The 13,624-nt window shown below is 40.8% G+C and overlaps 1 protein-coding gene across 5 annotated transcripts in view; it reads right to left on the reverse strand.

The window, feature by feature from the left end:
* The window catches only part of LTBP1 (latent transforming growth factor beta binding protein 1), a 2,555,437-nt gene that overhangs the window by 1,449,816 nt on the left and 1,091,997 nt on the right, over window positions 1-13,624 (reverse strand). For all 5 annotated transcript variants that reach the window (XM_044058988.1, XM_044058973.1, XM_044058980.1 and 2 more), the window contains one exon: window positions 5,227-5,513. In XM_044058988.1, the coding sequence (XP_043914923.1) occupies window positions 5,227-5,513 (287 nt within the window). The remainder of the gene's footprint in view (window positions 1-5,226; window positions 5,514-13,624) is intronic.

Raw genomic sequence — 13,624 nt, forward strand, 5'->3', positions numbered from 1 at the left:
GGGAGACCGTAAATTCACCCTAGGGGAGGCACCCATGTCCCTCATGGACAAGGGCAGTGGGTGCTAATCATAGACTCACACTGCAAATAAAGACCATCTAACCATGGTCAGTTAGGGAACACGGGTATAACATGGCTAGGCTTGTAAAGGCCTTATGGTCATTAGCCTAATAACCTCTTATAAACCTATGAGTGTATAGCAGTTGGGGAGATCCAAAATGTTTCAGACAAAAACGATCATGAGCCTAAAGGACCTAAACTATCAATAGAGGCTGGAGACCTTACCCTGTATCCAGTGTTCCAAACAATCCTTAGGGGCAATCTGTGCATTGCCTTTCAGGCCATTAGAAATCCAGCAGTCCAAGACCTCTTATTTCTCCACAAATCTAGCAGTCCAGTGAAAACTACAACCAGAGAATTGAACCTGTTTCAACAAATAAATCACTGTGGATAGGCAGACTTGTCACATATATAAATGCACACACACACACACACACACACACACACACACACACACACACACACACACACACACACACACACACACACACACACACACACACACACACCTACTCTGTAGCAAATTTGACAACTGAGTAGGTTTAAGCAGCTCAGCAATTGTTAACATTCAGTTGTGATCCTATCATAAGCATTTGAATTTGTTAGGTGTGTTGCACACTTCTAAGTACCTAACAGTGTTTTTCTGACACTTTTACAGGCATGTTTTCCACAGTATGGTATGTTTTTTTGTTGTTGTTGTTGTTGCTGTTATGACTGCAGAACTGTTGATAAGACTGTCTGTATATTGGACATGATAAATCAAAATCATAGCAAACAAAATGAAAGGCATTTCATATTCTGACTCCAAATTTTCAAAGTGCTCTGTACAAACACACAGTCATTAGGCAGTCACTTCATGAAGCTATCAAACAGTATCTGTAAGGCTCAGTCTGGATTACCAATGGATGGCTGCAATAAATAAAAATATAGATTATATCTGCTTACCCTGTCTTCATACTAATCAGCAGATCAATTCTTGAAACCACTGTGCCCAAAATTTGAAAGAAATTCTGTTATTTCTCTTCACAAAGGTTGTAACTCTACTGACCCTTCCAACTATTGTCCCATTGCTATCCTGTCCCCCTCTCTAAAATAATGGAAAAATGTATTCATAAACAAATCCTTGAACATCTTTTACAGGAAAACCTCCAAACCCCCACACAACATGGTTTTTGTCCCCATCATAGCACTGCCACTGCTCTCATAACCTTTATACAGACTATTGCCAAAGCTCGTGATGGTAAACTAGTTTCATGCCTCTTCCTTGATTTATCTAAAGCTTTAGACACTGTCACCCACAATCTGCTTCTGTCTAAACTTACACCTTAATCTCTCACACTCTACTATACCTTGGTTCACCAGTTACCTCTCCGACAGATTCCAGTCTGTCAGATGGCTATCGGCCTCCTCTTCTTTCCTTCCTTTTCAAACTGGTGTTCCCAAGGTTCCAGACTAGGGCCCCTCCTCTTTAACATCTTTACAAATAATCTTCACATATCATGCCCTCACTCCTCTCTTATCCAGTACATGGATGACTTCACTATCATATCTTGCTCTGATAATCTCCCCCACCTTTTGTCCCTTACCCAGGATTCAATTCTCTCCATGGAGAAATGACTAACCAGTAATGAACTCCTTCTTAAGCCTAAAAAAAAAAAAAAGAAAACTTCTCTTCCTCCCTAAGTCTCTACATCGCAAAAACTCCTTCTCAGTCACATCTCTTAACAACACTACTATCACGTTCAAACCACATACTAAACTCCTTGGTGTTATTATCGATGACCAACTTAAGTTTGACATCCTTATTCTATAGGCCATCAAAAAAACACATTAAAAACTAGGCCTATTATACAAGAATAAAAAATACCTGACTAAGGACACAAAACATTCTCTAGCACAAGCTTTTCTACTGCCTACTCTGTTTTACGCTGCACCTATCCTCACTAATATACAAACCAACCTAACTACCAAACTTGAATCCACCTACAACAAAACTGCCAGATTAGCTGCCAATCTTCCTTACTGTTCTCATCACTGCACTGCTTTAAAAAAAAATCTTCAGTGGCGAAAAGCTCAAAACCAGCTCTTACTTCCTCAACTCTACCTCACGCACTCTATCATTGCTAATCCCTCCCTCTGCCCTTCTGCCTTGCTTTCTCTACCCTAATTTCTCCCTACACCCCCAAACACCTTCTTTGTAGTGTAGACCAACACCTCCTGGAAGTAAGTCTATAAGCCCAAGAAACAAATACAATAAACTCTCAGTTAACCGGAAGTCAAGCAACTGGCACTCTCAAGCAACCAGCAAAAAAAAATATAGAAGAAATACAGTACAATTTTCAAGTGTTGCACTTTGTTTTCCCCCTGCAGAAACATACCTTACAGTTTTAGAGTTTCAGAGTTTTAGAAAAGAGGATAGGAATAAATTCCCTCTCTCCCCAACCTGAGAACAAGTTAAACCAAACAAGTAGTATAGGGTACAGTATTAGTCAGGCCTATTTTTAATAGTAACTCTCAAGCAACCAGAAACTACAGTTATCCAGCATCTACCAGTCCCCATGGGTGCTGGTTAGCTGAGAGTTTACTGTAGGTAAAGTACTTTACAGTCACTCAGTTGCCAACACTTGGAAAAAACATCCCCCAGACCTGAGAGCTATCACTAACAAAGTTTCAAAAAGATACTAAAACGCAACATGCTCAGAACGTGGTCTTGCCCCTACACTACTCCAACCTGACCTATTCCTCCTCTAGTTCACCCTCCTTTATCTCTGTTTGTACATTATAACAGTAACAATACCCCCATTGTATTCCTTCTTCCTGCAGACATACTACCCTAAAATCATTAATCCCCTTTGGCAAAGATGAAGTCCCTGCAATTTGCAATATTGACAGCACACTCCTAAGCTCAAACCCCATGGTGTGAGATTTGGGAACACAGGTTGAAAGTGACCTAAATTTTGATCACCATGTAAGGGAAGCCTTCCACACTGTGCACCTCATAATTAAGGACAATGCATCCAAGACTAAGGATATGGTAACTCCTCTCTTCTCTACTCGACCCTCATCAGACCACTAATGGAGTATAATGCTCCCTTTTGCATTTACCTCACCAGACACCTGCAGCAGCTGGAGAGACCATAGAAGTTTCTAACCAAGAAAATTCAGGGCCTCCAAAACATGACCTACATGGAAATACTAAAAGCCTTGTCACTGTATTCTGTATTCTGCAGGCTGCTGAGAGGTGACTTGTGCCTGGCATACAGAGCAGCTTCTGACCCTGCCCTAATGGAAATACTGCATGTCCACAAATCAAATGGATCAAGAGTCACTCACTCCAGGGAGCTCAACCTAGCCTGTGGCTTCAACAGAACATGCTCGGGTAACAGCTATGTCCCCCAGAGGTTGCCAATCCTCTGGAATGAAGTCCCAATTCACGTAAAGCAGAGCTCCTCAATGACCCTATTTAAGCACAACCTAGACAATTGGATGGAAGACCATAAATTCACCGTAGGGGAGGCACCCATGTCCCTCATGGACAAGGGCAGTGAGTGCTGATCATAGACTCACACTGCAAATAAAGACCATCTAACCATGGTCAGTTAGGGAACACGGGTATAACATGGCTAGGCTTGTAAAGGCCTTATGGTCATTAGCCTAATAACCTCTTATAAACCTATGAGTGTATTAAGCAGTTGGGGAGATCCAAAATGTTTCAGACAAAAATGATCATGAGCCTAAAGGACCTAAACTATCAATAGAGGCTGGAGACCTTACCCTGTATCCAGTGCTCCAAACAATCCTTAGGGGCAATCTGTGCATTGCCTTTCAGGCCATTAGAAATCCAGCAGTCCAAGACCTCTTATTTCTCCACAAATCTAGCAATCCAGTGAAAACTACAACCAGAGAATTGAACCTGTTTCAACAAATAAATCACTGTGGATAGGCAGACTTGTCACATATATAAATGCACACACACACACACACACACACACACACACACACACACACACACACACACACACACACACACACACACACACACACACCTACTCTGTAGCAAATTTGGCAACTGAGTTGGTTTAAGCAGCACAGCAATTGTTAACATTCAATTGTGATCCTATCATAAGCATTTGAATTTGTTAGGTGCGTTGCACACTTCTAAGTACCTAACAGTGTTTTTCTGACACTCTTACAGGCATGTTTTCCACAGTATGGTATGTTTTTTTTTTTTTTGCTGTTATGACTGCAGAACTGTTGATAAGACTGCCTGTATATTGGACATGATAAATCAAAATCATAGCAAACAAAATGAAAGGCATTTCATATTCTGACTCCAAATTTTCAAAGTGCTCTGTACAAACACACATAGTCATTAGACAGTCACTTCATGAAGCTATCAAACAGTATCTGTATGGCTCAGTCTGGATTACCAATGGATGGCTGCAATAAATAAAAATATAGATTATATCCTTCCATTCCACAGCTAGAGATGAATGTCTAGTTCAGAGCCAACCCTTTTTTTTTTAACTGGGTAAACTGGTGAGGTAAAACCTCCTGTTTTCAGGGGTGTCCTGGCATCACTGCTTGGTTATGTTACTTACTGAGAATCTCACAGTATACAAATGGAGACTGCGGGAATCAAACCAGTACTACAAGATGAAGCTTGTTAATAGCACATACCCTTAATCTTCTGTACTAATCTGTTAATCTTATATTCCATTTAGAGTTTTTTAAGGTATTGAATGTGAAGTATAAGCTACTAAGAAACAGTATATCAATTAGTAATACTATGCTAGACATACGTCTGGCACTATTTGCCCTGTAAAGGAACAACTCATTGTACAAAACGTATAAAAAATTGACAACGAGATAAAAAAATTTAATTTTATGTCAGTTAAGTTCAACTGCTTGACTTCTGCATTAATTTATAATGAAATGGAGGCAAATAAAACAAGCAACTTTGTACCACAAATTAAAAACGGAGGCAAATAAACAATTCACAATGTGCCACTACCCGAAAGACTGACATTCAACCAGTTAGCCACCTATGTCTCTCAGAGTCAAATCACATCTAAGGAAATTAAAAACAAGATTTAACCATGTGTGGACATTTTAACATTTGTTTTCTTTTTCTCCTGGCTTTACAGAATGCTTACAAGGTACTTACTTGTGATCCAAGAGTCTCCTGGAAACAACGTCCTAGTCGAGACTTGGAAGTAACAGGATAGTGGTGAGTCACTGTATGTTGATTGGGGTACAACACATTTGGTATCTGAAGCATCTGTGTCTTTTGGGAAGGACCAGTGTGGTAGGAAACGTGGGGTTGGATTTGTTGAATTGTATTTATCTTCTGTGAAGATGAAGAGCTGTCAACAGCAGAGACCTGGTGGATGTGTACTGATGCCTCAGGAGGATGCTTGACATGGACATTAACAATGCTGGGCTGGAGCTGTGCTGTTTCAGAAAGACATAACCACAGATGTCCTTAAGTACAAGGCTGTTTTATAATCTCAAACAAATCTTCACTAGTTCCTTAAAATCATGTTGTAAAACAATCATAAAACTGTACTCTACAAATGAACATCATGTATGATTCATAACCCCAAAACCTATATACCAGAATGTAGATTGCACACTTACACACTTTACTTCACTTAAAAGGTCACAATGTACCCACCCTAAAAGAACAGTTAAGCATGCTAACAAAAACATGAGGTCACCATTAAAAAAATTAAACCTGAATACAAACTGAAAACATCCACTAAAAACAAAAGCAACTACAAAGTTTTTTTTATCTGTGTTAATAACTTAACAAATAGCACCAAACAATGCTCTGAGCTGATCAGATAATACAATCTAGAATGTTAGCTGACAAACTTAGAGCAAATTTTATGTGAACCACAGCCCCAACTGCCCCTCTGATCCCTCAGTCCCAGCCTCCCCCTAAACTCCTATGGAAAACACATCCTCTCAGTCCTTTCAAAAACTAAAGATAACATCTCCATAGACCCTGATGACATACATTGCAGACAATTTGCTACTAGTGCCAAATATCGGAACCCTTATTTACATCCTTTTTGACCTAAACCTCTACATTGGTTTCATTTCCAAAGTATAGAGAACAGCAATCATAATGTCATTACAAAAAGGTGGCCCAACCACTAGACCTGGAGAGTACTGACCACTCAATTTCACTGGCCTTACATCTAAAACCATAGAACATTTAATTTCTGATCTCATTAATTTAGACATTCAAATCCCTTTGCCCTGGGCCCATATAAATTCAGATTTGTCAAAAGCAGGCCTTGGCTCCTTAATCCTGTTATTATCTATGAAAAGGTCACTGAAGCAATAGATAGTATCTTTTCAGTGCACACAGCTTATAGTTAACTGGCTGACTGACAGACTCTGGTCCTTCCCAACTTAGTACTGGTTCCTATCCCGTTTGGCATTTACTAATCAGATCTGCAATCCAGTACACTAGATGCCTAGTTAATTAAGTTTGAGGCTTGTTAAACCTGGTGTACTTCTTTGAGAATGTCACCAAAGCCATGGACGAAGGTAAGACAGTGGACACAACCTGTCTTGACCTTGCCAAGGCGTTTGACACAATTGCCCATTCAGGCACCATTGAGAAGCTCTCCCAGATAGAGATTAACCCTTATGTTACTAGATGAGTATCCAAATGGCACACTGACACAACCTATTCTGCTGTCACCAGTAGACCCATCACCAGTAGAGTACCACAGGGGTCCGTGCTAGGCCCCTTACTGTTTGGCTTCTATTTCTCAAAAGTCCAGGCCAAAGTAGATGGCCTTTGGCTCACCAAGTTTGCTGATTTTTGCAAACTGGGAGCAATGACTGAGTCTCCCAATGATATTAACATATTACAAGAAGGGTTAACACAAACAAATGATTGGTGCCAAGGCCATGGTCTAAAACTAAATGCAAAAAAATGCATTATTATTCCCTTTGGCAAAACAGAATTCCCTACAAATTATGATATTGACAGCATGCTCTGAGTTCCAACCCAGTGGTTCTAGACTTGGGAACAAAGGCTGATAGCAATCTGAACTTTGACCACCAAGTTTCCACAGTGGTAAGGAAAGACTTCTACATAGCACACCTCATAAGCAAGGGCATAGCATCCAAGTCAAGGGATGTTATAACTCCACTGTACTCAACCCTCATCAGACCACTAATAAAATATAATGCACTCTTTTGCATGTATCTCACCAGACATCTGCAGCAGCTGGAGAGACCTCAGAGATTTCTCACTAAGAAAATATGGGGACTCCCAACCATGGCCTACATGGACAGGCTGAAGCACTGTCACTTTACTCTGTATCTTATAGGCTGCTGAGAGGTGACTTGTACCTGGCTTACAGGGCAATCTCCAACACTGCCCTAATGGAAATGCTGCACATACATAAGTCAAATGGCACAAGAGTCACTCAATCTAGGGATCTCAACTTAGCTTGTCACATTAACATAACATGTTGGAGAGACAGATATGTTTCCCAAAGACTAACGCTTTTCTGGAATAGACTTCCTATTCACGTAGAACAGAGCTCTTCACTGACCCTATTCAAATGCAACCTAGATAATTGGATGGGTGACCAAAAATTCACCAATGGGGTGCACAACTGGAAACCCAGGACAATCCACTGAGTCTTATTCCATTAACGGGTCTCATTTTGCTTCATCATGAGGAAAATATTTACTCAACTCAACTCAACTTTGTTACGGTGCCTCATCTCAAAGCACTTTACAAAACAGATGCAATTCAGACAAACAAAAAGAGAAGTAAAGAGAGACAGACAGACATACAATAAGTATATATCAATATACAGATTAAAAATGTACTCATTCAATGATCAAAATCTACATAAAGAACAATAATCCATTAACAACTAAAATACCTCCAAATGATAGAAGTAGAACACAAACGAAATAACGAAATTTAAACAAGCAAATGTTAAATAAAAGTGAGAATAAATTTGCTAAAGCAAATACTAAATAAAACAAGGTTGACTGGACATATGAAATAAAAGACAGAAATTTAGCCGGCCTTTTTCAGACTGACAGATAAAACCCTGACAACAGCCATGGTGACCTGAGTTCACTTAGCAGCTTTGGCATCTGTTAGAGTTGGTGAGGTAGGAGAATGGAGTGATAAGGCTGGGCCTGCTCACCATTTTCCACTGGGAGGGACTGGGAATGGCATACAGTTGTGAGGAGAATGTTCTTTGAGGATCTGGCAGAAACCTGAGCTAAGAACAATCAGTAGTCTTGGTTAGTGGGATAGCCTAGGATGCACAGTTGACCTACAGCCTGGGACAAGGATATTTTCCAAGGCAACATCACATTATTTGACCATACTTCTGATATAGGATCATAGGAGGTTAGTAGGCTAATGGCTCTAAGACCCTTACAAGCCTAGCCAAGAGTTTGTCCCCACAAAAGAAACCTCAGTCAGCACCTGTTGCCTCTGTCAATGAGAGACACAGGTGGAACCCCTGGGACAAATTTGTGGTTTCCCATTAACTCATCAAGGTTGCGCATGAAGAGGGTCAGCGAGGTACTCTGCTTAACATGTATGGGAAGTCTATTCCAGAGACGGGGCAGCCACTGGGAGACAAACCTGTCTCTCCAGCAGATTTTGGTGATGTTGCATATTACATTTAGGCTTTTCAAGCAGGTAATGCTCAAGGAGTTAGACTTACAGATATACAGGATCTCTAGTAGGACAGGGTCCGATATTGCCTTGTAGGCGAGACACAGATCATCTCTGAGCAATCTGTATGATACTGAGTAGAGTGATAGTGATTTGAGCCTGTCTGCATAGGACAGGTGTTGGAGGTCATGGATTCTCTTTGTGAGTTATTTCTGTGGCCTTTCCAGTTGGTGCAGTTGTTTGGAGAGGTACATACCAAACAGGAAGTTATACTATATTATTAGCCTAATGAGGGAGGAATGCAGAGAGGTAATAACCTCTTTTTATCTGGATGCAATCCCTTTACTTATGAGATGAACCAAGTAAAAGGCTCTTCTGACCACTGCCACAACATGATGGTCGAATGTGAGATTGTTGTCAACCTGAGTACCTAGATCCCTAGATCTCTCACCACAGGTTGTGTGCTTAGGGGGTTGCCATTGATGAGTTAATCAGGAGGGACATTGTTTTTGTTGAATGGTATGATAATACATTTTTTTTTTGCATTTAACTTAAGACCATATGAGTGCAGAAAGCAAGTGTTTGGGGATAGACTAAGCACCAAGCTACCTAGCTGCTAGGAGCAGCACTGGGAGTTCTCAGACCAACTCTTCTCCACGAACCCATGCACTGTCCATGAACACATGCACTACCTATGGACCCATGCACTGCCTATGGGCCCATGCACTATCCATGAACCCATGCACTATCTATGGAGCCATGTACTATCCATGAACCCATGCACTATACGTGAACCCATGCACTATACATGAGCCCATGTACTATGTATGAACCCATGCACTAATCATAAGCCCATGCACTGCCTATGGGCCCATGCACTATCCATGAACCTATGCACTATCTATGGACCCATGTACTACATATGGACCATGTACTATCCATGAACCCATGCACTATACGTGAACCCATGCACTATACATGAGCCCATGTACTATGTATGAACCCATGCACTAATCATAAGCCCATGCACTGCCTATGGGCCCATGCACTACCCATGAACCCCTGCACTATCTATGGACCCATGTACTATCCGCTTACCCATGCACTATACATGAGCCCATGCAATATGTATGAATCCATGCACAATCCATGGACCCATTCACTATCCATGGACCCTTACCCTCTCCATGAATCCATGCACTACTCATGGACCCATGCACTATCCATGAACCCATGCAGTAGTACAGGGGAGGCTTGCATCTTTGGTAGGCAGGTAGGGGATAAGACATACTATGGTTGATTTGCCATTATATGAATACTATGGGAGTATGGATTTAAGTAAGACCACAGTGCCAAGCAAGATCAGAACATATCTGCTGTAAAATAAATAAAACTAATGGGCTTTCCTGCACAGTGGGCATTCAAGATTTGTTTTAAAGTCAGAAGTCCTTCAGGCACAGCCAGACAGCAATGTGATCATTTGGTAAACCCCCAGACAAGGAGACATTTGTTCATTCCATATGTGAAAGATAGATCTGGTACTGTGAGATGTGGCCCTCTCCCACAGAATTCAATTGAAGATAGTACACCACTCAGGGGATCCCATTGATTCACCTTCACAAATTCTTGGATGGTTTTATAATGCCTTGGTCAATACCCTACTTTTTGCTTTGTCTTCAATTCTTCTCATTAAAAGAGTTCTGCTAAATACCACAGGAGATACATCATATTACTCCCAAGACAGATATGGCTTTCCTTTCTGACACTAAGTCCAATCTGTTTTTATGCCTTCCTTTCAGGGAAGATCTGCTCCTGCAGGATTGTGCAGGGAAGATGCTTAAATCTGCCACTCAGAGTCACAACCTAATGACTGTTTTCCCCAGAAGGAATAAATATTATCCAGAAAGCTGGAAGACCTACCACCAGAAAATCATTGTTTATCAAAAGTGAAGAAATGTTCTGTTTGCTGCAAGCAGAACATTTAATTCCTTACAAGCAGATTTGCTTTTTCTTCCTTCCTGTATTTCTTACTTAAAGAGCTTAGTGATTGTTATACTTCTATTCAGATTCACTATTTCACATTGTTACTATATGTCTCTTGGAGCCTTACTAATTGCATCAAGATGTACTGTTAAGCTTTTTTGCTCCCTCAAAGAACATTCTCCCCTCAGGAGATTTGAACCTTCTAATGAAGCACTTTATTAATTTCCCACTTAGTTTCCTTAAAATTCATCAGTTTGAAAACATATAGCTTGCTAATAGTCACCTCATGCAGAAGACTATTCAAACTGCAAGCCGTAATGTGTTTTTCTGCACTCTTTTTAGTAGGGATAGAGTGAATTTGTCTCCTAAGTGAACCTTTATACCAAAAGTGATACATGACATAGCTCTTACTCAATAAATTCAGTACCCATCCTTTAATCCTGAAACCCATGGCATAGTGTCAAGGTTGTTACACTTAATGGATCCTAGAACACAAATATGCTTCTCAGACCAAGGATAATAGAAAATATGATTAACTGTTCATTTCAGTTACCCAGACATTAGTTGTGGGTAGGGGGCAATGGGTAACCAGTGGGTAAACAAATGTTTTCCATACAATTTCTCAAAAGTACTGGGTTTTGCTAAGACTCTGTAGTCTATTTTATCAAGGGAATCTGTTAGAGGAAAGGTAGCCACTTTTGGTCACTCTACAGTGGTGCAAGCAAACGAGATTTATACAGCAGAAAACGTGCCTTACATGGTCAGTTTCACCAAACATTGCATGTCAGACTGTCAGTCCAAAGTTATAGGGTATTTCCAACAGTACTCCTGCAGGATATGTTAGATGGGTCCTTCTGTCATGGTGTGAGCATTTGCTTGTCATACTACCAACATACAGAGATAGAAGAGAAGGACATTACACAGTACAGCTATATGAGAACTCACCATAAAACATGTTTTACATAATTTCTCCGTCTGAAGTCATAGTTACCAGTGGGGCTGTCTGGTACACTTTGCTGATCTATTGAGATAATAATGGTGATCTGTTGAGATAATAATGGTGATCTGTTGAGATAATAATGCAGAGCCCCTTTGTCTAAGGTGGTAAAGCCAACTGGCCCTTTTTTACATAACACAGTCATGCTCTAGTGGCCCACACCGATTATCATTCTGTCATGCAAAACTACTGTTACACTGTGGCCTTCTCTTTGCAAATGTAAGCTGGTACTCTGTCCTGCAGTTTCCTCAGAGAAGACATCTCAAGGGTGTAGACCTTGTAGGCAAAGTAGCCAATAAGGAGCTGAAGGGGGAGTGACATGAATTTCTTGTAAATGTCTGAAGACAGCTAATAAGCCATCGAGAAGGGATTATACCAGCATGTTATAACTGCAGAGAGAGAAATGAAGTAAAGTATCTACTGATATGGCGAGATGCCCCACAAATGTATTAACGATATGCAATAAACATCAGTAAATTATTATTATTATCATTATTATTCATCATCAATTTAGATAATAGGTTCATAGGTTCATACTAGGCTATCTGCCCAAGGGCATTTATAAGCCTATATATAGTATGTGGCTTTCGCCACCCCTTTAGTTAAGTAATCCCTGGGGTATATCTGCAGGGCATTGTACTCAATCATAGGTCTAATAAGTGATGAGTACAGGGAAGATCTCTGGATGACTTTTTCTGTGCTCAGTGGATTGCCACCTATATGGTAGCTGACAGGCTTTGAGAGTCTGATGGGCTCCAGCAACTCCTGGACCCTGTGGTTCTGTCACTTAGCCAGTTTGCAACCCATCTTGTGATGTGAGGCAGGATCTAAAAGCCAAACAAAGTCAAATCCAAAGTCTGCTCGCTCCCTTATGTCTTTATTCCTATGTCTTTTATATTCCTCTCCATTATGATTTTGCAGATAAGGCTTGTCAATAAAAAAGCTAATGCTTCCAGGGTCTGTGGAGGCAAGTCACATGGCACCGTGAAGTGGGACCACAGTCACGCCGCCCACCTTTGAGCACGTATCCTGAGGTGAGGCTAAGATTAAACAGCTGTCCTAACTGTGGGTTTAATTCGACTCTTAGTTTTTTACTTATAATGATCAAAGGTGTCTTTAGAGCTTGTTTATGGCTGGGGTCCACCAGACTGGTTTGAGTAATGTTTACCACTGGTTCAGGGGCCTTGGGAGACCACACTCACCAGTGAGGGGTATTAGTTGTTCCATGGCATTTGAGATTGAGACTTCTGGCATTGAGCAGCATTACCCTTAGTTTTTTTTCCTTTTGGTGTTCTAGGTGTCATCCCAGGCAGACAGACATTGTTTGAATGACACCAGAATTTAAGCCAATTATTAAAGCTGATCATCTTATCACTGTATTGTGGCATCATTCTAGGTGAAGGTAGGATACTGCTCAAGGTCAGGATGTCCCTTGTACCTGCTGTTGAGAGACCTAGTGTGTCTGACTATGGAATCACCAATGACAAGTGTGTCTGGCATTTTGTTTGGCCTTAAGGGCTGTGACTGTTTGACACTCTGACTGTGAGGTCTATGTGTTGCATGTGTTGGGTCGTGAGGTTGTGTATTTCTCAAATTTATTTTACAGCAATTTTTCCTCTTTGTGGCATTTCTATCAAAGTCATAGTCCTCAGTGCATACCACATTGGGGTGAAAAAATGGAATGATACTTTCTTTAGGAATTTGTCTTCCTTGCTCTTACGTCAGTTTGCCTGTCACATTTGAATGTTTCTTGTCAATGAAAACAATGTGTAGCAAGATACCTGTAGCTCTTTTTATTATTTTTTCACATGCGATGGCATTATGAGTATGTGTCTACCTGTTTGAGCCAATATTCATTTTCCCCTGGAGAGCACTCTGCTTTAGCTTGTAAGCAGCCCCCCCACCACA

The sequence above is a fragment of the Protopterus annectens genome, chromosome 1.part2 (genome assembly GCF_019279795.1).
Source record: "Protopterus annectens isolate FY-2018-M chromosome 1.part2, PAN1.0, whole genome shotgun sequence".
Classification (NCBI taxonomy): domain Eukaryota; kingdom Metazoa; phylum Chordata; order Ceratodontiformes; family Protopteridae; genus Protopterus; species Protopterus annectens.